The 26,687-nt window shown below is 37.7% G+C and overlaps 1 protein-coding gene across 1 annotated transcript in view; it reads right to left on the reverse strand.

The window, feature by feature from the left end:
• Window positions 1-26,687, reverse strand: part of CEP95 (centrosomal protein 95) — a 118,757-nt gene that overhangs the window by 76,970 nt on the left and 15,100 nt on the right. Inside the window, 5 exon segments of the mRNA XM_053721528.1 lie at window positions 9,971-10,056; window positions 14,527-14,760; window positions 17,686-17,823; window positions 21,708-21,820; window positions 24,315-24,411. Of these exon segments, the coding sequence (XP_053577503.1) occupies window positions 9,971-10,056; window positions 14,527-14,760; window positions 17,686-17,823; window positions 21,708-21,820; window positions 24,315-24,411 (668 nt within the window).

A 26,687-nucleotide genomic window follows, 5' to 3' on the forward strand; every position in this document is an offset into this window, starting at 1 on the left:
TTACAGGAAAAGCACAGATCGGAATACGGTATTACATGCCAGAAGCTGTCATCAACCATCACTGATCAGGAATATACCCAAAGCCCAATACCAGAGGGTCAGGAGAAACAACACAGATGATGATTTATGCCTCACTCAGCTGACTGAGTTGACAGAAAGATTCACACAAAGAGGGTATAAGAAGAAAGAATTACTAGCCACTTGTGATCGGACCAACCAGACGGAGGCTAAGACCACTAGTAATGTGGCTGAAAAACAGATGACATTTGTCACAACGTATTCACCAGATCAGTATCGTATCATGAGAGCAATCAAAGATGAGTGGAAGATTATTGAAACAGACAGTAACTTACCGTTTAAACACTGGAAGGCACCAAGACTATCATACAGAAGAGGGCGAAGTCTACGAGACCGTCTTATGAAAACTGACATTTCCCCACTGAGTGAAAAACAATCATGGCTCAAAAAGAAAAAGGGGTGCTTTAAGTGTTTAAGCTGCGTTACATGTAATAGTATGCACACTGGTAATATGTTCCAACACCCCGAAAAAAAGAAGAAGTATAAGATCAACTGGTTCCTAACGTGTACTACCACACATATTATATACCTCCTCAACTGCCCATGTGGGAAATTTTACATTGGAAAATCGACAGATGATGCCAGAACTCGAATGGCTAACCACCGCTCAAGCATTAGAGCTGCACTAGATAGTGGAAAATCGGGACAGCCTGTTGCTCGACATTTTCTTGACAATAACCACTCAGTCACTGATCTCAGGTTTCGCCTGATTGATCACGTGCCACCATTAAGACGGGGAGGCAACAGAGCAAAGATTCTGCTCCAAAAGGAGGCTCGCTGGATCCATGAATTGGGTACATTGGTGCCCAGAGGCCTCAACATACAATCCGGATGGCAAGCCTTCTTGGGTTAACTCAAGGACAGTATGATCAAATGAGAGTCCTGATTCATTATATATAAAGGAAAGAATATGATGGCCTAGTCATGCTTTTGCCTCTTATGTAACAGTATTGTACTCCTAGCCTTTTCCATTTATTTAGTATTATATATGGGGCCCAGTACATATGGGTCCTTCCCATTATAGTTATGTCTTCATACAATAGATACCAGTGCTTTTATTTTAATTTTATGTCTAGTATGTGTAATATATGATTTTAACTATTTTCACATTTCACTATGCATCACATAGAGTTTTGTAATACACCGTTATATGTTCACTTATTTTCATTAGAGCCTGATCAACTCTACTGGTAAGATTCACACCCCTTGAGTGCCCAATTGGGATGTTTTGTCTTTAGGTAACTTTTTGGCCCTATATACCTTAATTTTATCATTTTGACCCCTCCTGTTCATAGCCTTCATAGAGGTTTTGTTATTCATGTATATGTTTTGGTATTTAATTTGCTTTTTAATTATTTCGATGCTGGGAATATACATTCGAGAATGGATCTATATAGCAGACGTAGGGGTTGTAACTTCTTTTCGTATGTTTACATTCTGTATTATATTAGCTCTTAGGTGTTATGCCTTTTTGTGTTGTTTTGATTGTTGCTTATTGTGTTTGATATTACTTTATACTGAAATAGTGATTACTGTGATGCTGAGGCATCACCTACCTGATTATTAACAAGGGCTCTGTGCCTTCACGTTTTTGACTGCTTTGATGAAATGTATACTGAAGGGTATTAGCGATATAGGACGTCACGTCTGAGACTTCCAGTATGGTTGTGATTGGACAGTGGGATCTTAACATATATACTGTTTACACGTAGCATTTTGGTTTAAGTAATTCCCTAGGGGTTGATTTAGATAGGTTTGTTTTTTTGCCTATTTACTTTCTAGATTACGCTTGGGGCGAGAAGCGGGTGTTATTTGTGATCAATAACAACATGAGGGACAGATTTCAGGATGACTGTTACCTTCAGCGGTGATCTGATCACACTTCCTATTTTGCTATAAGCCTATGGGAGATGCACTATTAAGGTGTCAACAACTAAACTATGTATACATGTTGTTGCTTTTTGTGTAGGTATGAAAGTGGAGAGGCACGGTTTACTCCTGACCTATTAGGGCAGGAGGGGGTGTGTTTCCAGATGACAGCTGATTACAGTTGCGATCTGATCGCACGGCTTACATTGTTGTAATTATAGTATGCAAGTGTGAAACTCCTCAAGGCAAATGCGCACCAAAGAATTTCTGACATTTAATCAAATAAGGACTTTGTTGCCTACGTTAACTTATTTTCTAACATATATGGAAACTGAGAGATGATGGTTAGACTCAACCTGGTGTTAACGCTAACTTTATTTTCCAATACATAGGGAATTTTAGAGGTGTTGTCTAGACTTAACCTATGAGAGTAGGAGGGGTGTGTTTACAGATGACAACAGATCTCAGTTGCGGTCTGATCGCACGATATATACTGTTATAATCAGAACATCCGAGTGGCAAACTCCTTAAACCAGATATGTATCCAAAGCCTCTGACATTTAATCTTATAAGGATCTGGTTGCTAACGCTTATTTTATTTTATTTTTTTGACACATATGAAAATTGAGAGGTGCTGTTTAGGCGTAACCTATGAGAGCAGGAGGGGTGTGTCAGCAAATGCGACGATATCAATAGCATCTAATGGTTAGTTGATCGCAGGGTCTGTATAATCGTTTTTGTGTTGTGGTTTAATAATACCACATATATGGGGTGCTGTGATGTTATAACAATAGAAAATAGCTGTGTTCAGTGGCTAGATGACCAGGATAGTTATATTATGTAGTAATGTTATGACTATGGACTAGAACCTATCAATGAATAGGGGTGGTTCCTTTGAATAGTGGTAGTATCCATTTGGTGCACTCTAAAGGAGGGGTGAATCCTTGATATGTATTTTGAAAAATTGCAGTAATTGCTCTTATAATTTAACTATTTTGATCATAGCTCACTTAGAAACATATATGATTATCACACTAATATGAGATTTCAGTTTTATATAAGTTTTGACACCTTTATAATTACACATTGTACACAACCACTTTTCCACACCTTATTTTGGTGTGGTCTTCACTTTTGCACACGCTTACCTGTGATTGGTAGCAATACAGGGGAGGGTCTGAATGGCCTATTTAAGTTTGGTTTTTGCATTGTTTGACTGTCAGAAGAAGGGACAGGTTTGGTCCCGAAACGTCACTATCACAATTAAATTTGCCTTTATTATCAAAAGTCCAGAGAGTGCTTTGAATCATTTTCCTACTATATATATATATATATATATATACACACACACACATACATACATACATACATATATGTGCTCGACACAGGGTTTATACAAACCTTCAATTTGTAAAAAGAGCAATAAAGTAAAGAGCAATAAAGTAAAGTGCAATAAAAACAAGGTATGCCTGTGTGTATATATATATATATATATATATATATATTCATTCATGTGTGTGTGTATGTATACACATATATATATATATATTCATGTATACACATATATATATATATATATTCATGTGTATATATATATATATATATATATACATATATATATATATATATATATATACATATATACATATATATATACATACATATATATATATATATATATATATATATATATATATATATATATATATATATACACATATACACACATACATATATACATACATACATATATATATACATATATGTGCTCGACACAGGGTTTATACAAACCTTCAATTTGTAAAAAGAGCAATAAAGTAAAGAGCAATAAAGTAAAGTGCAATAAAAACAAGGCATGCCTGTATAACAATTCTGTTAAGCCAAAAAAACAGAATTTATGTTTACCTGATAAATTTCTTTCTCCTACGGTGTGTCCGGTCCACGGCTTCATCCTCACTTGTGGGATATTCTCTTCCCCTACAGGAAATGGCAAAGAGAGCACACAGCAAGAGCTGTCCATATAGCCCCCCCCTCTGGCTCCGCCCCCCAGTCATTCGACCGACGGTTAGGAGAAAAAGGAGAAACTATAGGGTGCCGTGGTGACTGTATTGCATGGAATAAAATTTTTTAAACCTGACTAAAAGCCAGGGCGGGCCGTGGACCGGACACACCGTAGGAGAAAGAAATTTATCAGGTAAACATAAATTCTGTTTTCTCCTACATTGGTGTGTCCGGTCCACGGCTTCATCCTTACTTGTGGGAACCAATACCAAAGCTTTAGGACAAGGATGAAGGGAGGGAGCAAGTCAGGTTACCTAAACGGAAGGCACCACGGCTTGCAAAACCTTTCTCCCAAAAACAGCCTCCGAAGAAGCATAAGTATCGAATTTGTACGTAAAACTACCTTATCTGTATGGAATACCAGATAGGGAGAAGTACACTGCAAAGCAGATAATTCAGAAACTCTTCTAGCAGAAGAAATAGCAACCAAAAACAGAACTTTCCAAGATAGTAACTTAATATCTATGGAATGCATGGGTTCAAACGGAACCCCCTGAAGAACTGAAAGAACTAAATTTAGACTCCAAGGAGGAGTCATAGGTCTGTAGACAGGCTTGATTCTAACCAACGCCTGTACAAACGCCTGTACATCTGGCACTGCTGCCAGACGTTTGTGTAACAAAACAGACAGAGCAGATATCTGTCCTTTTAAGGAACTAGCTGACAAACCTTTATCCAAACCCTCTTGGAGAAAGGAAAGTATCCTAGGAATTTTAATTTTACTCCAAGAGAATCCCTTGGATTCACACCAACGGATATATTTTTGCCATATCTTATGGTAAATTTTTCTAGTTACAGGTTTTCTGGCTTGAACCAGAGTATCTATAACTGAATCTGAAAACCCACGCTTGGATAGAATCAAGCGTTCAATTTCCAAGCAGTCAGTTGCAGAGAGACTAGATTTGGATGTTCGAATGGATCTTGTACTAGAAGATCCTGTCTCAAAAGGTAGCTTCCATGGTGGAGCCGATGACCTATTCACCAGGCCTGCATACCAAGTCCTGCGTGGCCATGCAGGGGCTATTAGAATCACCGAGGACTTCTCCTGTTTGATCCTGGCTACAAGCCTGGGAAGGAGAGGGAACGGTGGAAACACATAAGCTAGATTGAACGACCAAGGCACCACTAATGCATCCACTAGTGTCGCCTTGGGATCCCTGGATCTGGACCCGTATCGAGGAACCTTGGAGTTCTGACGAGACGCCATCAGATCCATATCTGGAGTGCCCCATAGTTGAGTTAACTGGGCAAAGACCTCCGGGTGGAGTTCCCACTCCCCCGGATGGAAAGTCTGACGACTCAAATAATCCGCCTCCCAGTTGTCTACTCCTGGGATGTGAATTGCAGATAGGTGGCAGGAGTGATCCTCCGCCCATTTGATGATCTTGGATACCTCTCTCATCGCCAAGGAACTCTTTGTTCCCCCCTGATGATTGATGTACGCTACAGTCATGTTGTCCGACTGAAATCTTATGAATCTGGCCTTTGCTAGGTGAGGCCAGGCCAGGAGCGCATTGAATATCGCTCTCAGTTCCAAAATGTTTATCGGGAGGAGAGACTCTTCCCGGGACCAAAGACCCTGAGCTTTCAGGGAGTCCCAGACCGCGCCCCAGCCTAAGAGACTGGCGTCGGTCGTGACGATGACCCACTCTGGTCTGCGGAAACTCATTCCCTGAGACAGGTGATCCTGAGTCAACCACCAGCGGAGTGAGTCTCTGGTTACCTGGTCTACTTGAATCTGGGGAGACAAGTCTGCATAATCCCCATTCCACTGTTTGAGCATGCACAGTTGTAATGGTCTTAGATGAATTTGAGCAAAAGGAACCACGTCCATTGCTGCAACCATTAATCCTATTACCTCCATGCACTGAGCTATGGAAGGCTGCGGAATAGATTGAAGAACTTGACAAGCGTTTAGAAGCTTTAATTTTCTGACCTCTGTCAGGAAAATCTTCATTTCTACAGAATCTATTATTGTTCCCAGAAAGGGAACCCTTGTGGACGGGGACAGGGAACTCTTTTCTACGTTCACCTTCCACCCGTGAGACCTGAGAAAGGCTAAAACAATGTCTGTATGAGCCCTTGCTTTGGAAAGTGACGACGCTTGGATTAGAATGTCGTCTAGGTAAGGTGCTACAGCAATGCCCCTTGGCCTTAGAACCGCTAGAAGGGACCCTAGCACCTTTGTGAAAATTCTGGGAGCAGTGGCTAAACCGAATGGAAGAGCCACGAACTGGTAATGTTTGTCCAGAAAGGCGAACCTCAGGAACTGATGATGATCTTTGTGGATAGGAATATGCAGGTACGCATCCTTTAAGTCCACGGTAGTCATATATTGACCCTCCTGGATTGTTGGTAAAATTGTCTGAATGGTTTCCATTTTGAATGATGGAACTCTGAGGAATTTGTTTACAATTTTTAGATCCAGAATTGGCCTGAAAGTTCCCTCTTTTTTGGGAACTACAAACAGGTTTGAGTAAAAACCCAGACCTTGTTCCGCTGTTGGAACTGGGTGTATCACTCCCATCTTTAATAGGTCTCCTACGCAATGTAAGAATGCCTGTCTCTTTATCTGGTCTGAAGATAAGCGAGACATGTGGAACCTTCCCCTTGGAGGAAGTTCCTTGAACTCTAGAAGATACCCCTGAGAGACTATTTCTAGTGCCCAGGGATCCGGAACATCTCTTGCCCAAGCCTGGGCAAAGAGAGAAAGTCTGCCCCCTACTAGATCCGGTCCCGGATCGGGGGCTACCCCTTCATGCTGTCTTGGTAGCAGCAGCAGGCTTCTTGGCCTGTTTACCCTTGTTCCAGCTTTGCAATGGTTTCCATGCTGGTTTAGGCTGGGAAGTGTTGCCTTCTTGTCTAGAGGCTGCAGAGTTAGGAGTCGGTCCGTTCCTGAAATTGCGAAAGGAACGAAAATTAGATTTGTTCTTAGCCTTGAAAGGCCTATCCTGTGGGAGGGCATGGCCCTTTCCCCCAGTGATGTCTGAAATAATCTCCTTCAATTCCGGCCCGAAAAGGGTCTTACCCTTGAAAGGAATATTAAGCAATTTTGTTTTGGACGACACATCCGCCGACCAAGATTTTAGCCAAAGCGCTCTGCGCGCCACTATTGAAAAACCTGAATTTTTCGCCGCTATCTTAGCCAATTGAAAAGCGGCATCCAAAATAAAGGAATTAGCCAACTTTAGTGCGTGAATTCTGTCCATGACTTCATCATATGGAGTCTCCTTTTGGAGCGAATTTTCTAGTTCCTCGAACCAAAAAGACGCTGCCGTGGTGACAGGAATAATGCACGAAATTGGTTGAAGAAGGAAACCTTGCTGAACAAATATCTTTTTAAGCAATCCTTCCAATTTTTTATCCATCGGATCTTTGAAAGCGCAACTGTCCTCAATAGGAATAGTTGTGCGCTTGGCTAACGTTGAAACTGCCCCCTCAACCTTAGGGACCGTTTGCCATGCGTCCCTTCTGGGGTCGACAATGGGGAACATTTTCTTAACTATAGGAGGTGGAACAAAAAGGTATACCTGGCTTCTCCCACTCCTTAGTCACTATGTCCGCCACCCTCTTGGGTATCGGAAAGGCATCAGCGTGCACAGGGATCTCTAAGAATTTGTCCATTTTGCACAACTTCTCTGGAATCACCAAAGAGTCACAATCATCGAGAGTAGTTAGCACCTCCTTAAGCAGGGCGCTGAGATGTTCTAACTTAAATTTAAATGCCACGATATCAGGTTCTGCCTGCTGAGAAACTTTTCCTGAATCAGAAATTTCTCCCTCAGACAGGCCCTCCCTCACTGCCAATTCAGATTGGTGTGAGGGTATAACAAATAAATTATCGTCAGCGCCAACTTGCTCATCCTCTGTATTTAAAACTGAGCAATCACGCTTTCTGGGAAATGCTGGCAGTTTGGATAAAATATTTGCTATAGAATTATCCATTACTGCAGTTAATTGCTGCATAGTAACAAGCATTGGCGCGCTAGATGTACTAGGTATCGCCTGCGCGGGCAAAACTGGTGTTGACACAGAAGGAGAGGATGATGAGCTTTCCCCACTACCTTCATTTGAAGAATCATCTTGGGCAACCTTATTAAATGTGACAGTACTGTCCTTACTTTGTTTGAACGCCATGGCACAATTTGCACATACATTTAAAGGGGGAACCACCTTGGCCTCCATACACACAGAACATATGCTATCTGAAGGTACAGACATGTTAGACAGTTAGACATGTTTGGCAGGCTATTAATGCAATAAAAACGTTTTTAAACAAAACCGTTACTGTCTCTTTAAATAATAAAAAGAGCACACTTTATTTCTGAATGTTTGAAAAACTATGAAGTAAATATCCGATCTTTACAAAATTTACACCCCAGTGTATTAATGCTTTGATAGTATTGCACACCAAATTTCAAGTCTCTAAACCCTTAAATGAGCAAACCAGAGCTATTTGTTCAATTTACCAGTTTAAACACACTACAGTCCCTGCCACAGACTTTGCTGCGGCTTTTACCTTCCTTAGGGGTTATTCACCACAGAAATAAGCCTTCCTGAGTCCGTTTTTTAGCCACAGGACCCTCTCACATGAAGCTCCATGCACTGCCTCTAGAAGTAACTGCGCAACTGAGGCGCGAAAATGAGGCCTCCTCCCTCTGCATACCAGAGTGAAGGGGCCTTCCTGACTAGATTAGGCGTCTAAACAACTGCCAGGCGAAATAAAAACGTTCCCAAAAGTGTTTCCAAATACACAAAACACTCCAAATGTCATATAAATATGATATAAACCAATCGATTTAGCCCACAATAGTGTCAACCAGCATAGAGCCCATTTTATAAGCCTTAAATCTGTTATGAGTCTAAGAAAATGGCTTACCTATCCCATAAGGGAAAAGTGACAGTCTTCTAGCATTACTATGTCTTGTTAGAAAAGAGACTGATCATACCTGGAGCAGAAAAGTCTGCAAACTGTTCCCCCCAACTGAAGTTCTCTGGTTTCAACAGTCCTGCGTGGGAACAGCAATGGATTTTAGTTACTGGTGCTAAAATCATACTCCTCTTTTAACAGAACTCTTCATCACTTTCTGTTGTAGAGTAAATAGTACAAACCGGCACTATTTTAAAATAACAAACTCTTGATAGAAGAAATAAAACTACAACTAACACCACATACTCTTTACCATCCCCGTGGAGATGCTACTTGTTCAGAGCGGCAAAGAGAATGACTGGGGGGCGGAGCCAGACGGGGGGGCTATATGGACAGCTCTTGCTGTGTGCTCTCTTTGCCATTTCCTGTAGGGGAAGAGAATATCCCACAAGTAAGGATGAACCCGTGGACCGGACACACCAATGTAGGAGAAATGAAGATTTCGTTAACACAAAGACAGTGGCAGGCCTGGTCTTCTCCAGATGCAAGCTCCCCCAAAAATGAGAGAGAGATGGGTGGAGTTTAACAGTTTGTGTGCTACTTTAGTTTTTCAATGGTCAAATCTGTTCTAACAACATTTAGACTCTAGTGAAATGATAATCTATTTAAAGACTATAGAGAAGCTGAAAGTTAAAATCTGTAACCTATATATACTGAAAAATGCCTGAATCAGCTACATACGGCAAAGTTATTGTTTAGACCCAGGAACAAATGAGTTTTAAAACTAGTAAATTATTAAAGTGGTACTTTTACGTGTTTTTAAAACATTTTGTTTACAGAGCTTTTGCAATTCAGTTCGTTCTCTATCTCTCTCTCTCTATATATATATCACACATTTTAATGTCCCTTTAAAAATATCGGTTTGATGGGAGCATTTATCTTTGGATCAATCATCTTGGTTTCCCAGTAGCATTTAATTTTGGTAAGTAACACTATATCTCATAAGGGGTACAATTCTAAGAGCTGTCACCGATGATTTACCAACCTCTAACAAAGAAAAGGTGCTTGGGATTGTTTCTACAAAGGCCTTACCTCAGCTGGACAAGAGCTGCCATTGACTTCTTTCCTCTCTGGGGATTTCAATATTCTGTGTTCTTCATTTCTTTGAAGTCTGCAATCTAAAGAAATGGGAAGAAATTCTGAAGCTTACTTGGAGACCTAGAACATTAATCTAACATTGCAGGTTTTGAACTTTTTTTAAAAAAAGTTTGATAAATAAATGAAACACAAAGAAAAAAAAAATGTAATTAACAAGATCCAATTTTCTTTTTGGGTTCAGTCCAAAGAATTTTCCCCTTTCAAAGCTCTACCTTTTGGCAACATATGGTCCATTCCCATGTGCCAGAGAATATTGAAACAAAATATATAAAGTTAGAAAGGAGATAAAAATGTGAATCTAGCACTTACCAACACAGATCTACTAAAGCAATACATCTATCTGTATGGTTGGGGGGTACACATTTCAAAAAGTAGCTTAATAAACATTTATCTTATCTGTGCTTTTGGGCCTGACCTGCTTAGAAAGGAACAATGAGAACACCATTGATAGACTTAATTGTTTCAATAGCTCAGAAAAACCTAGTGAAGGTTTTTGGATACATCTATAAAATCCAGAGATACAAGACAGAACTAAAAAAAAAAAGAATCAACCAAATAAATAGATAATCGTGAATATTCAAGACACAAAATTTGGAAAGAATCCTTGCAGAATGTTTGAGGGATCTATTCACATCCAGAACCCTACAAAGTGAAATAAACAGCTCTCAAGATAAAATTTGCATTTCTAAAATTAAATTGAGGTATCTTGCAGTACCGACTAGACTTCATAGAGCAGAACGGAGAGCTTTAGATTACCAAGAGCCCAGAAACATTCCGATTAAAAAGCTGTAAAAAACGGAAAACTACAATTTAAAAAATGGACCTCTCATATAAACACAAATGGCTAAGAAAACTTATTTATAAGTACAAAAGCCATCTCCCCATATTCCATCTGCCCAAGAATCTCTGATGGGAGGTTTAGATGAGACTGTTTTCTTTGCCAAAGGTGGTCTTTTCTTTGGAGGTATTGGTAAGCAATGAACTTGGATTCAGCCAACTGTAAAGCTATCTCCACTCAATGCCTAAAGACTTGTGGAACTGCAAAGAGTTGCTTCTCCCAACAAATACTTCTAGCATTGAGAGAAATGTTTTAGTTGAGATTCTAGACATTACATTGGGAAGGCAAATAGCATGCCAGCAAATGTTCTAAACAAAGAAACAAGAACAAAGAGGGACAGCTCTATTCAAGGGCATCTCCTGTGTATGAAAGTACTACATCTACCAGGTTCTCAGAATCAGCAGACTCGCTGATCGCAGGAAAAATTATCTTGAAAATAAAGGCATTCCATAAGATGTATCTGATAATAGGAAGTCCAGTGGTATATCTCATGACAACCAAGCAGATGTACACATTATCTTTGAGTGTTGCTCCCCCAAAAATATTGTGAACCAACAGTCTAAATTAAAATCCCTAAGGGTGATGCGGGAATCAAGACGTGGGCCTGTTGCTCAGTGTAAAAAGGTTGTCAGGAGCACCAGAAAGAGAGTTAAAAAGAAAACTTTATTAAGTCAAGGGGTTGACGTTACCCCAGGGTAAGAGACAAAAAAGACAAATTGAAAAACAGTAGACAAAAAGGCTGACCGGTTTCGGCGTCTGCCTTAATCCTAGCCTGCTTGGATATTTGCAAATTATTGGCCATAGTGAGCACAAAGAGAGAGTTTAACTTTTTCATGTACCAGTTTGCTGCGGAGGTAAAATTTCCATACCATTCTGCTTGGGCAGTTCTTTACCACCAGGAGGCACCTGCCAGCCATCTGCTAGTCAGGTGGAGGAAGAAAAAGTACAAGTGGAGAAACTATCTCTATGGGCATAACACATCAAGGAGAGAGCAAGAGGACTACACCTAGCAACAGGAGAGTGGTGAGTCACTTTGGATTATTAAGTACTGTCTCTGTTATATTTGATGTGAAGGTTCCTCAATTTTGAAACAACAGGGGTTGTTGTGGGGGTTAACTTCCACTTACTTTGTTTCAAGTGGCAACTGCTATAGTGTCCAAGCAGTGTGTGGACAAGTGACTTGTTTCTACATTAAAAGTGCATTGTGCATACATCCATCTTTATTTTGGTTCCCCAATCACTGACTGTTGCTCAGTGTGCCTAGAGGGATATGGCTGCACCTCACTGACGAGGCTCACACTAGGCTAAAATGTACATCTGGGCTTTTGCCGTTTCTCTCGATCAGAGGGATTGCCTGGTATTTCGGGGCTGGACTGTACTGTTAAGTCAGGATCAGACCGATATGCTACAGGAAAATTCTTCTCTGTGAAAGGCACATGTTGAGCAAAAAGAGGCTGCTTCTTTGGTGGCGACTAGCCATGGAACAAGCTATTATGCCGTTTGTTCCCAGGTTGAGCGCTTCTCTCTTTTTATTTATGTAAATTAAAACTGAGTATAAGAGAGCTTTACTTATGAGAAAATGTAAAACAGAAATAATGTGTTTTTGTGGTCCTACACTGATTCTGTTTTGAACATATAAATTTATTTATACGTCACATTTTTTTAACTCACCCACCTATTAAAAAAACAAAAACAAACAAAAAAAACAACAACACCACCACCTATAACCCCTCCCTTCTGGAATTTAAAGCAAACATAACACAAGAATGCGTTCAATAAAAAGGACCTAAATTTGGTGTTAACTGGTCCCTGTGTATTTGCCTGGAGGCAAACTTAACCTCATTGGTGAATGGTTCCACTTTACTGAACAAACATAATTAAATGTATTTAAAAAAAAAAAATCATAACATTGCTTAAAAACTATTAACCACCATACAAAATACTCTGTTTACTCTCTTCTGACTCAGCTATATATAATATCACACAGTATCTACAAAAATACAACCAAGCATCAGTTCTACACAGGATCACTTTGGCTGTATTCTCTCGAGGGATACTACTATATCTAGTCATACCTTCTAATTTTCTTTATATTGATAGCCTTAGTAGTTTGTGTGAGACTTTACACTCTAATATCATATTTTTATAGAAGTAGAGGTTATATTATTTATGTGTTTACAAGTTATTAGATATGTGTTAAAAGCACCAACTAAAATCAAGGATGTAAAGAAGACAATTCTGTGGTCAATGTATAGACTTGCATGGGAGAGAAAACAAAACAAAAACAAAAAACATAGGTATGGTTAAATAATGACCAAAAATAGTACTGACCCCTTGGATGCCAGAGAGGGCTGAAGTAATGTGCATTAACCCTCCCAAGTAGTTAAATAATCACTTGTCCACCAAATTGACAAGATGTTTTTAAAACATCTGTAAAGAAACCTACAATATATCAGGAACTGAATACACAAAAAAAAAACTATCATTAAAACATTAAGGGCTAAATTACAAGTAGAGCGCTACAATGCACAATAAATAACCAGCCATTACAACTGGCTGGTCATTGCTACCGTGAGCACCAATTAGCAATTACAGCTCTGAAAATTAACCAGAGATCAGATCTCTGGTTAATTTTCAAAAAGCGCCTCAATTACCTTGAAACTTTAGTGCATGTTTCTATATAAGTTGGTGGGTGTGTGGCGCTGGAGAGGAAAAAATAAAAAAAATATGACACTGAAAAGTGCCTTTACATTGTGGTCTATGGGGAACTGTGTGTCCTCTATAAATCTATATGCTTATATACATATATATTTATGTGCTAATATGTGTATATACATATATATTTATGTGTTAATATGTGTATATACATATATATTTATGTGTTAATATGTGTATATATATATATATATATATTTATGTGTTATTGTGTGTATATACATATATATTTATGTGTTACTATGTGTATATACATATATATTTATGTGTTAATATGTGTATATACATATATATTTATGTGTTATGTGTATATACATATATATTTATGTGTTATTATGTGTATATACATATATATTTATGTGTTAATATGCTTATATACATATATATTTATGTGTTACTATGTGTATATACACATATATATTTATGTGTTAATATGTGTATATACATATATATTTATGTGTTAATATGCTTATATACATATATATTTATGTGTTAATATGCTTATATACATATATATTTATGTGTTACTATGTGTATATACATATATATTTATGTGTTATTATGTGTATATACATATATATTTATGTGTTAATATGCTTATATACATATATATTTATGTGTTATGTGTATATACATATATATTTATGTGTTAATTTGTGTATATACATATATATTTATGTGTTAATATGTGTATATACACATATAAAACACAAATAAATATGTATATATTCATATATATTGCAATTTGCTGCCCATCGCTGGGCGACTTACCTCCTTCACTGCGCTAGGTTGTCATGCCGTGCGACAGCATGAGAATGAGGCTCCCATTGGAGTCTATGGAAGAGCACTCTCCTGAGCGCAAATCTTCCGTGCAATGTGAACGTGAATATCTAAATAGTAAAAATGGAGAAGCTGGCGATTTAACAAGCTTTAATACCTTTAGCACTGGAAGATGCAGGGTTTATGCTCTTCCTCACGTCAGGTGGACTAACAGGAGAAGGCTTGTCCTGGGCTGCAGTACTGCTGATCTCCCCATCTACTGTCAAAGGCCTGATTTCTTTAGGCTGGTAGGGGGGATGAAGAGGGATAGCCAAAGGAAGGCCATGTTGTAAGTGTCTCAGTATGCCCGCTGTATGCTGCTCCAAAGTGAAGCCATTCACTCTGCTTTGTCCTGTACAAAAAAAAAAAGTGACAGCCATTTGCACTACTCAAAAACATCTCTTCCCCATCATACAACATTAGTAATTATGAGTTTGTTTCCAAAACATTTAAATTTTACAAGTCTGCCCACATGTTTATCTGACGTGTAAATGTCATTCTTAGGATTGTCTTATGCATAGCCCAAGCATTCTTACTCTGCATCTAAAGATGTGCGCAATACATAAAATGTGATGCCTAGCTGTGACATCAGTTCTGACTGCCCCTACACAAGTGTTCCATACTACTCGCAAGCTGAAATGGCATTGATCTTTTCCAAGCAGAAAAACAGTTTTTTAGAGTGAATATTTTAGCAATATGCAAAAACTCACTTGAATATAAATAGAATTTTACACAATACACTAGACAATGGCATGGGAAAAAAATGCAAAGAGTCACATGGCCCTCGATAGGTTGCAACCCACCCTAGATACACATGCACATTTTCCCGGTATTTTTTATTTTTTATTTTTTTTAATACTGGCTCTTGATTTTCAAGCTAGTTTTGACACAAATCAGACAGTTCACAATGGGCACCTTAAAGAGGGACAGGAAAACCACATTTTTTCTTTCATCATTCAGATCGAGCATACAATGTTAAACAACTTTCTAATGTATTTGCTTCATTATTTAGGAATCCTTTGTTGAAAAGCATAGTTAGCTATTTGCCGACTGGTGGTTGAACATTTTATATCAGCAAATAGCACCAAAGTGCTGAGCCTACCTTGATATGCTTTTCAACAGAGGATACCTAAATAATGAAGCAAAATAGATAATAGAAGTAAATTGGAAAGTTGTTTAACATTGTATGCTCTATCTGAATCGTGAAAGAAACAAAATTGGGTTTCCTGTCCCTATGTATATTTTCAACAAAGAATGCCATGAGAATGAACCACATTTGATAATAGACGTATATTGGAAACGTTTTAATTGCATGCACTGTCTGAATCAGGAAATAAAAATGATTGGTTGCATGTCCCTTTAAATGACTTGTCCTTACCACCTCTATTGTCTACGTCTAAATCAACCACCCTTTGTATAACTTAATAATGAAAAGGATTGCTGAAGCTACTACCCCATCTCATAATCCCAGCACCTCCTAGAGTTGTCAGCTCAGGATAGCAACTGCAGTTAGGATGCAAATTACTAAGGTTAAGAAATGACAATAAGAAAATATGGAAGGGGCAATGAATTATTATTTCAGAATTGAAATTGGCTAAACAACGTAGTAGCACATCAGGTAAGAGCAGTATAATGCTTTGTTTTATAGCGTGAGATATCAACAGAAGGTTCTTAGGCCACGCTCTAGATTACTTAAATATGGTATACAGTTGTGTAAACTATTTCTCCAAAAGGATAGAAATAAAGTAGAAACTGTTCAGAGGGAGGCTACTAAACTGGTACATAAAAAAAAAAAAAAGCGAAGAAAAAACCGCAACACTAGAAAAAGGAAATACTACTTAAAGGGACACGAAACCCAAAACTTTTCTTTCATGATTCAAATAGAGAATGTTAATTTAAGTCCATTTTTCAATTTAATGATTTGCTTCATTCTCTTGATATCCTGTGTTAATGAAGCAGCAATGCACTACCTGGAGCTAGTTGAACACATATAGCGAACCAAAGGCAAGAAGGCATTTATGTGCAGCCATTAATCAGCAGCTAGCTCCCAGTAATGCATTGCTGCTCCAGACCCTACCTAGGTATGCTTTTCAACAAGAGAATAATGCAAATTAGAAGTAAATTAGACATTTGCTTAAAACCACATGCTCAAATATGAAAGAAAAATGTTTCATGTCCCTATAACCCCCGGAAATGTACAGGTATTTTATGTTTTTAAACAAGGGTCTATAATTTTTTTTATTTTTTAACATCACAGTGCGGGAAAAAATATTATTTGTATATTATTAAATGTAAAATATGTGGCACTAACGTAACTGCACATGTACACACAGAGTCAAAGACATTACATTCACATGGAGAGGAAAGAATCAACCAGATGTTTTACATCAGATTTCACTTGATTTAAATCCCTTTCTGGCATGTGTATCGTCTGTACGTGATGATATCAGTATCTTTTTTATCCTTTGTATGTATGCTGATTGCTTATTTGTATTAATGGAAAGAAGAAAAAAAAAATGAAAAAAAAGTAAAAAAAAAAAATGAACCAATTGAAGAGAAGCGATCTGTTACCAAAGAGATGAGGTATACAAGTTGTGTTAAATGAGGGGAAGTGGAGGGTCAGGTACAAAGCCTCCAAGGCTGTAAATTGTATAACCCTGTTATATACACATGACCTGCATCTTGTATTATTATTATTACTCTGCAACACAAACAGGGATGTGTCATAAATTAATCTAAAGTCCAAAAAGGCTCCTTATGCAATCAGTTTCTCTTTCAAAGCAGATTAAATCGAAGCTTGTATTTGCTTACAAAGCAGTGAAAAATTACTGGGAGTGGCCCATCTGGACTGGAGGAAGTACAGAATTCTCTGTAAATTTTGAATAGTCTATGCAAGTCAGGGCACAACCCAGTCCATAAGCCAGTACTATCTATCCCTGCAGCATTATGGCAGGTGGGTGCAGGGAAGTTACCCAGACCTTCGGGGAGGGGGGGAAGCCACAGACACGCTGCCGTGCAGGGGGAAGCAGATCAATACACTCCAGCAATAAAATGGATCACCTGGTAAGGTTAGAATATCACATTAGGTACTTTAACACAATTAGAAGTTGCTATTGGAACACGAGCACTAAAGATAATAGAGGTTAAAATGAATGCCCTGCTTACCACTACTGTGCTCATCATAAGCTACGTATATACCATCCTAGAGCTAAGAAGAAAACCATGTGTGTCTGCTTTCATCAATTGTTACCAGTGGCTATTAAGATTGTATGCTTACTTTCACTGGAGGCTTCATCCTGCCCAAAGATAAATGGAGACATCTCAGAGGCAATACGTCCATTGTCTAATGTTTTTGTCCTTGAGGAAGTCTCCTTGACCTCTTTCGAAATAAGCTTCACTTGTTTGGGATCAGTGCCTGTTATTGTTTAAGAAAAGTTTTAATTTTTAAGCATTGCGTGTTTTTGGTCAGTGGACTTCTGGTTACTTCGGAAACAAATACTAAATATTTTTTCCCCCTAATTAAACATAATCGGTCATAGAATAAAATGTGATAATTGTGTGGAAAGTATGTATAATGAGTATATAATGAGGATCAGTATTTTCTCCAAAAATCAGTTTGTCAGCAAATCAGAAGTATTAAGTGCCAACTTTCAGTTTTGTCAGTCTTAGTAAACTTACGGCGAGATTACGAGTTTTTGTCGGTAAGGCTTGCGGTGTTAACAAGCATTTTTTTCTCACCGCTCACTTAAGACAGCGCTGGTATTACGGGCTTTTACAAAACCGGCGTTAGCCACAAAAAAGTGAGTGTAGAGCAAAATTTAGCTCCACATCTCACCTCAATACCAGCGTTGCTTACGGTAGCGGTGAGCTGCTAAAACGTGCTTGTGCACGATTTCCCCATAGGAATCAATGGGGGAGAGCAGGCTGAAAGAAAAACCTAACACCTGCAAAAAAGCCGCGCAAAGCTCCTAACGCAGCCCCATTGATTCCTGGGGAAATACTTTTTATGTCTACACCTAAAACCCCAACATGAACCCAGAGTCTAAACACTTATTAACCCCTAATCTGCCGCCCCCGACATCATCGCCACCTACATTATATTATTAACCCCTAATCTGCCGCTCCAAACACCGCCGCCACCTACATTATACTTATGAGCCCCTAATCTGCTGCCCCCAACATCGTCGACACCTACATACTAATTATTAACCCCTAATCTGCAGCCCCCAATGTCGCCACCACTATAATAAAGTTATTAACCCCTAAACCTAAGTCTAACCTAACCCCCCTAACTTAAATATAATTTAAATAAAACAAAATAATATTACTACAATTAAATAAATTATTCCTATTTAAAACTAAATACTTACCTATAAAATAAACCCTAAGATAGCTACAATATAACTAATAGTTACATTGTAGCTAGCTTAGGGTTTATTTTTATTTTACGGGCAACTTTGTATTTATTTTAACTAGGTACAATAGTTAAATAGTTATTTAATAACTACCTAGTTAAAATAAAGACAAATTTACCTGTAAAATAAATCCTAACCTAAGTTACAATTACACCTAACACTACACTATACTTAAATTACCTAAACCAACTACAATTAAATAAACTAAAGTATGAACCCCCCCCACTAAATTACAGAAAAAAATAAAATTACAAGAATTTTAAACTACACCTAATCTAATCCCCCTAATAAAATAAAAAAGCCCCCCAAAATAATAAAAATCCCTACCCTATACTAAATTACAAATAGCCATTAAAAAAGGGCTTTTTGTGGGGCATTGCCCCAAAGTAATTAGCTCTTACCTGTAAAAAAAAATAATACAATACCCCCCCAACATTAAAACCCACCACCCACACACCCAACCCTACTATAAAACCCACCCAATCCCCCCTTAATAAGACCTAACACTACCCCCTTGAAGATCACCCTACCTTGAGACGTCTTCACCCAGCCGGGCACAAGTAGTCCTAGAGAGGGTCCAAAGTCTTCATCCGATCCGGACAAAAGTGGTCCTCCAGATGGGCAGAAGTCTTCATCCAGGCGGCATCTTCTATCTTCATCCATCCGGAGCGGGTCCATCTTCAAGCCAGCCGAAGCGGAGCATCCTCTTCTTCCGACGAATGAAGGTTCCTTTAAATGACGTCATCCAAGATGGCGTCCCTTGAATTCCGATTGGCTGATAGGATTCCATCAGCCAATCGGAATTAAGGTAGGAAAAATCCTTTTTTCCTACCTTAATTCCGATTGGCTGATAGAATCCTATCAGCCAATCGGAATTCAAGGGACGCCATCTTGGATGACGTCATTTAAAGGAACCTTCATTCGTCTGAAGTCGTCGTTTGAAGAGGATGCTCCACGTTGGCTGACTTGAAGATGGACCCACTCCGCTCCGGATGGATGAAGATAGAAGATGCCGCCTGGATGAAGACTTCTGCCTGTCTGGAGGACCACTTGTGCCCGGATGGGTGAAGACGTCTCAAGGTAGGGTGATCTTCAAGGGGTTAGTAAGGTTTTAATAAGGGGCGATTGGGTGGGTGGTATTGTACTTTTTTTTTTCAGGTAATAGAGCGGATTACTTTGGGGCAATGCCCCGCAAAAGGCCCTTTTAAGGGCTATTTGTAATTTAGTAGATTAGATTAGGTGTAATTAGTTTAAAATTCTTGTAATTATTTTATTTTTTTCTGTAATTTAGTGTTTTTTTCGTACTTTAATTTAATTGTAGTTAGTTTAGGTAATTAATTTATAGTGTAGTGTTAGGTGTAATAGTAACTTAGGTTAGGATTTATTTTACAGGTAAATTTGTCTTTATTTTAACTAGGTAGTTATTAAATAGTTAATAACTATTTAATAACTATTGTACCTAGTTAAAATAAATACAAAGTTGCCTGTAAAATAAAAATAAACCCTGAGATAGCTACAATGTAACTATTAGGGTTTATTTTATAGGTAAGTATTTAGTTTTAAATAGGAATCATTTATTTAATTGTAGTAATTTTATTTTATTTAAATTATATTAAAGTTAGGGGGTGTTAGGGTTAGACTTAGGTTTAGGGGTTAATACATTTAATATAGTGGCGGCGACATTGGGGGCGGCAGATTAGGGGTTAATAAATGTAGGTAGGTGTTGGCGATGTTAGGGACGGCAGATTAGGGGTTAATAAAATCTAACTAGTGTTTGCGAGGCAGGAGTGCAGCGGTTTAGGGTTTAATATATTTATTGAAGTGGCGGCGATGGCCGGTCGGCAGATTAGGGGTTAAAAATGTTAGTTAAGTGTTTGCGATGGGGGGGGGGGACTCGGTTTAGGGGTTAATAGGTAGTTTATGGGTGTTAGTGTACTTTTTAGCACTTGAGTTTTATGTTACGACGTTAGCCCATGAAACTCTTTACTACTGACTTTTAAATGCGGTAGGAGTCTTGACAGGAGAGGCTGTACCGCTCACTTTCTCCAAGACTCGTAATACCGGCGTTAGGCAAATCCCATTAAAAAGATAGGATACGCAATTGACGTAAGTGAATTTTCGGTATGCTCGAGTCGCGGAAAAAAGTGAGCGGTACACCTGTACCTGCCAGACTCGTAATACCAGCGGGCGTTAAAAAGCAGCGTTGGGACCTCTCAACGCTGCTTTTTAAGGCTAACGCAAGACTCGTAATCTAGCAGTTAGTTACCTCCCTGTAGTTAAAAGGGACAGTGTAATATAAACATTGGTTTAATACATACCTACATAGGGTCTATCCCCCCCACAACCATGACCACCCCCCTTACTGGCCCTGTTTATGGTTTATGGAGAGGCCTTTGTGTATTTGATTAAATCACAAATTTTAATTTAAAAATGAGAAAGTTATACTTGAAGACCTGTATTAAGGGGGAATACCATTAAAATATTGATAGTCATTTAATAAAAACATTGATATTAAAAATATAATATTGTCCTAAGTAAGCTGACTAAAATATATTGGATTTCAAAGTGGAATATATATAACTGCCATTCACAGCAGATTGGCTACTTAAATGAAGTTTAAAAGGAACACTACATTTTCTTTCATGCACTTGAAAAAACAATATAAAAAAAGAAAATTGTTTTCCCCAGAAAAATCAGATTAAAAGTAAATTGAAAATAATACTATAGGATCAGTTGTGTACTTCCCAATAATCCCTATTGGCTGATGATGGATAAGGACAAGAATTCTATGGTGTAGGCTGTACTCAGTGCAGATATTCATGAAACATTGCTTATTATTCAAATGCATTATTTATGCAATTCCTGTAGAAATCAGATCACTCACCTCTTATTGTAAATGTGTGTGCCGTTTCCCCTAATCGGATTAACTCCTCTGTACATTCTGACCCATCTACTTCCCATGATGGGACAAAGAGATCAGAAGACGGGACGGACGATCTATCCAAGAATAATTTCTCAGTAAATTATACTTTACAAGTGAATGTAAAGTTGAATGATTGAATGCCCAGTTTTTAAAAATATTATTAAAAACAGGGGCACTTTCATTCATTAGACTTTACATTGCAAAGTTTGTTTGTTTGTTTGGTTTTTTTTTTAAATACTTACCTTTTTCTTTAGCAAACACCGACCGCAATCCTCCGCCCGCGGCTCCTCTGTAATTACCTCACCAATGACGAAACCGGCTTCCTCCAATTATGGCGCGCACCCCAGAGCATCCATTTCGTGAGGCCACGCCGTGACTGGAGGAAGCCGGTTTTGTCATTGAAGTGCTAAGTACAGAGGAGCTGAGGGCGGAGGATCGCGGTCTTTGTTTGCTAAAGAAAAAAGGTATTTTTTAAAAATAAAAAAAAAACACTGCAATGTAAAGTTTAATGAATGAACGTGCCCCTGTTTTTAATAGTATTTTTAAAAACCGGGAACTCATTCATTTAACTTTACATTCACTTTAAGGGAAAAAAATGCATAACCTTAAAGAAAAATAAATGTACAAATATACTATAGAAGAAATAGTTCACATTGCTCCTGCAGGAAACATATTATACAATTTGTAATTCTTAAGTTTGGTCCTAAAATAGAATGTTATTGCTGAATACAATACATGTGTGTATTCCAATAAGGCCATTTTCTAATACTCACAAAGGATAATCTTCCTCACAAGCACAGGGCACTGAGAGACAGCATTTAGCAACCTTTTGCACTATCCTACTTCAACAGCATTAAAGGGACATGAAGCCCAACATTTTTCTTTCATGATTCCGATAGAGCACTGGTTTTCAAACCTTTCCTCAGTCCTCCCCAACAGGCCAGGTTTTCAGGATTAATTTGGATGAGAACAGGTAAAATAACAATGTACTAAGCAGCTGATTATTTCACCTGGGCTCCAGTTCAGATATCCTCAAAATGTGGCCCTGTTAGGGGAGACTGAGGACAGGTTTGAAAACCAGTGAGATAGAGCATACAATTTAAGGGATATGAAACTCAAAATTTTCTTTCAGGATTCAGATAGCATGCGATTTTAAACAACTTTCTAATTTACTTCTATTATCATTTTTTTTAGTTCTCTTGGTATCTAAATGTAGCCACCAATCAGCAAGCACTATTCCGGTTCTGAACCAAAAATGGGCTGGCTTCTAAGCGTACATTCCTGCTTTTCATTAAAGATATCAAGAGAACGAAGAAAGATTAATATGAGTAAATTAGAAAGTTGCTTAAAATGGCATGCTATATCAGAATCATGGAGGAAAAGATTTGGGCTTCATAGAAAATTGCCAATGTCATTAATTGGTTAGGTTTTACTTTAGCTTTGGTAATATATCTTGTTTCTGAGAAAGTTCAACTTTTTTCCCCATGGGCTTTTCTTTTTTTTTTTTTTATTGAGATTCTTTGCGATACAAACAAAAGGTGAATGTCAATACACCAGAATTTTTGTTGTTTAAAAAGATAGATAATCCCTTTATTACCCATTCCCCAGTTTTGCATAACCAACACAGTTATAATAATACACGTTTTACCTCTGTAATTACCTTGTATCTAAGCCTATGCAGACTGCCCCCTTATTTCAGTTCTTTTGACAGACTTGCATTTCAGCCAATCAGTGCTGACTCTTCGGTAACTTCACGTGCGTGAGCTCAATGTTATCTATATGACACACACAAACTAACGCCCTCTACTGGTTCAAAAACTGTCAAAATGCATTCAGATTAGGAGCGGCCTCCAAGGTCTAAGAAATTAGCATATGAGTATACCTAGGTTTAGCTTTTAACTAAGAAGACCAAGAGAACAAAGCAAAATTGGTGATAAAAGTACATTGGAAAGTTGTTTAAAATGACATGCCTTATTTGAATCATGAAAGTTTAGTTTGGACTGTCCCTTTAATAAAGCTATTTATAAAATCGTAGAGCTTGCTGGCTTTCTGGTGTTTAAAGAAATATATGACTCACCGTAAAGCCCTATAAAAATTTACATTTTTGGCTAGATGTAGCAGAGACTTCTCCCTACTAGCTATAGAATAAAACAATATATAAAATATTCTAGAGATTGTGATTATGTGCGAGTTCAATTCTGCACACAATGCCTACAATTTAATCACTCTTATAATTGCCGTCTCTCGTTTACATAGCTTTTCTACAGAGCATACTAAAGTATTCATATTTTCAGTATAGGTGGCAGTTCCAAGAGGCAAAAGCAGCTATTGTGACAAAATAAAGGCATATATATATATATATATATATATATATATATATATATATATATATATATATATATATATACACACACACACACACACACACACACATATACATACATACACAATATCCCTTTAAGGACCTCTGCTGATATCTTCCTGTCTAATGAAGCACACATGTAGCTCTATCTGCTAAGCTTGTTGTGTAACAAAGCATTACAAAGTAGGAATAGATTTTGTACTTACCCTGCTGACTGAGGGACCGGCACAGTGTGCAAATCAGTCTTCATGGTACTCTCATTCCGCAGCCTTAAATTATAATCTTTTCGACCGTCCAGATAATCTTTATTAACACAAGCACACAAAAAAAAAACACATCAATATACTCACTGTCAGAATCCATCACCATAAAATTTTAAAACCACAAAAATAAAATGATATACATAAATATATATATTAGCTGGTGGCAATTGTAATTATCACAAACAGCAACAAAACTTTGCATCGTTTCTATATATTCAGCTTGGATTTCTTTGAGAACTGAACCTTACAGACCATATTACTTTATATTTTTGTTAGCTTCCCCGTTACATTGGCACTGAGCCTCAATAAGGCACCATCTCACTACCTGACTAGAGACGTAAACGTTTCCAGAGATTTTGAAACGCAGAGCAGAGTACTCTAACAAAAATAAATTCATGGTGTTACATTGGGAAGATAAAACGCAGTGTAAATTAAAGTAATATGCTTTAAATAAAAGTATAGCTTATTCTCGCTCATTTCCATTTTTAAAAAGGGACACTAAACCCAATTTTTTTCTTTAATGATTCAGATAAAGCATGCAATTTTAAGCAAACTTTCTATTTTACTCCCATTATCTAATTTTCTTTGTTTTCTTGCTATCTTTATTTAAAAAGCAGGACTGTAAAGCTTAAGAGCTGGCCCATTTTTGGTTGGTAACCTGGGTTTATGCTTGCTTATTGGTTTCCTAAATGTAGCCACCAATAAAGCAAGCACTATTCAGGGTGGTTCATAAGCTTTAAATTCCTGCTTTTTAAATAAAGATAGCAAGAGAATGAAGAAAATGTGATAGTAGAAGTAAATTAGAAAGTTGCTTAACCCCTTAGTGACCAGACCACTTTTCAATTTGTTGACCATCTGGGACCAAGGCTATTTTTGCATTTCTGCGATGTTTGTGTTTAACTGTAATTTTCCTCTTACTCATTTACTGTACCCACACATATTATATACTGTTTTTCTCGCCATTAAATGGACTTTCTAAAGATATGATTATTTTCATCATATCTTATAATTTACTATAAAAAAAAAATATAAAATATGAGGAAAAAATGAAAAAAAATGCACTTTTTCTAACTTTGAGCCCCAAAATCGCTTACACATCTACAACCACCATAAAATACCAATGCTAAACAGTTTCTAAATTTTGTCCTGAGTTTATAAATACCCAATGTTTACATGTTCTTTGCTTTTTTTGCAAGTTATAGGGCAATAAGTACAAGTAGCACTTTGCTATTTCAAAACCATGTTTTTTCAAAATTGGCGATAGTTACATTGTAACACCAATATCTGTCATGAATCCCTGAATAACCCTTCAAATGTATATATTTTTTAAAAGAAGACAACCTAAGGTATTAAACTTGGGGTATTTTGACTTTTTTCATGCAACCATTTTACCACCAATCTATGCCAAAGTTTGGGGGGGAAAAAAAAATAATTTGATTTTTTTACAAAATAGCAATTTAAGAATACATTTACTGATAATATTAAGGGTTACTGCCAAATAACACCCTAATATGTGTTCAACAATATCTCCTGAGTACAGTGATACCACCCATGTATAGGTGTGTCGGGTTCTCTGGGGGCTAAAAGGCCTTAATTTTAGGAAGCGCATTCCAGTTTTTCAACTTGGAATTTTCACATCGGTCATCATGCACCCATGTCCTATTTGGGACATTTCTGAAGCTGGCCAATGGAATTTACCCCCATCAAACCATATATTTTTGAAAAGTAGACACCCTATGGGTATTTCAAATGCTGGTATTTTAACACTTTCCATGCACTAATTCAACCACCAGTCTTTGTCAAACTTTTGGGTAGTCATTTTTTTGTGTTATTTTTCACACACATTGTACTTTAGGCATGGATTCTCAGTTCCTGTTATGTGTTACTGCCAAAAAACACCTCAATATGTGTTCAACAACATCTCCTGAGTACAGTGATACCACCCATGTATAGGTGTGTTGGGTTCTCTGGGGGCTAGAAGGCCTTATTTTTAGGAAGCGCATTCCATTTTTTACACTTCCCATTTTCACATCCCATGCACCCATGTTCTATTTAAGACATTTCTGAAGCCGGCCAATGTAATTTACCCCCATAAAACCATATATATATAGTTTTAACACTTTCCATACACTAATTCAACCACTAGTCTTTGTCAAACTATTGGGCAATCATTTCTTTGTGTTATTTTTCACATACATTGTACTTTAGACATGGATTCACAGCTCCTGTTATGTGTTAATACCAAAGAAGACACCAATATGTGGTCACCAACATCTCTTGAGTTCAGTGATACCACCTATGCATAGTTTTGGTGGC

Source organism: Bombina bombina, chromosome 1, assembly GCF_027579735.1.
Source record: "Bombina bombina isolate aBomBom1 chromosome 1, aBomBom1.pri, whole genome shotgun sequence".
Lineage (NCBI taxonomy): Eukaryota > Metazoa > Chordata > Amphibia > Anura > Bombinatoridae > Bombina > Bombina bombina.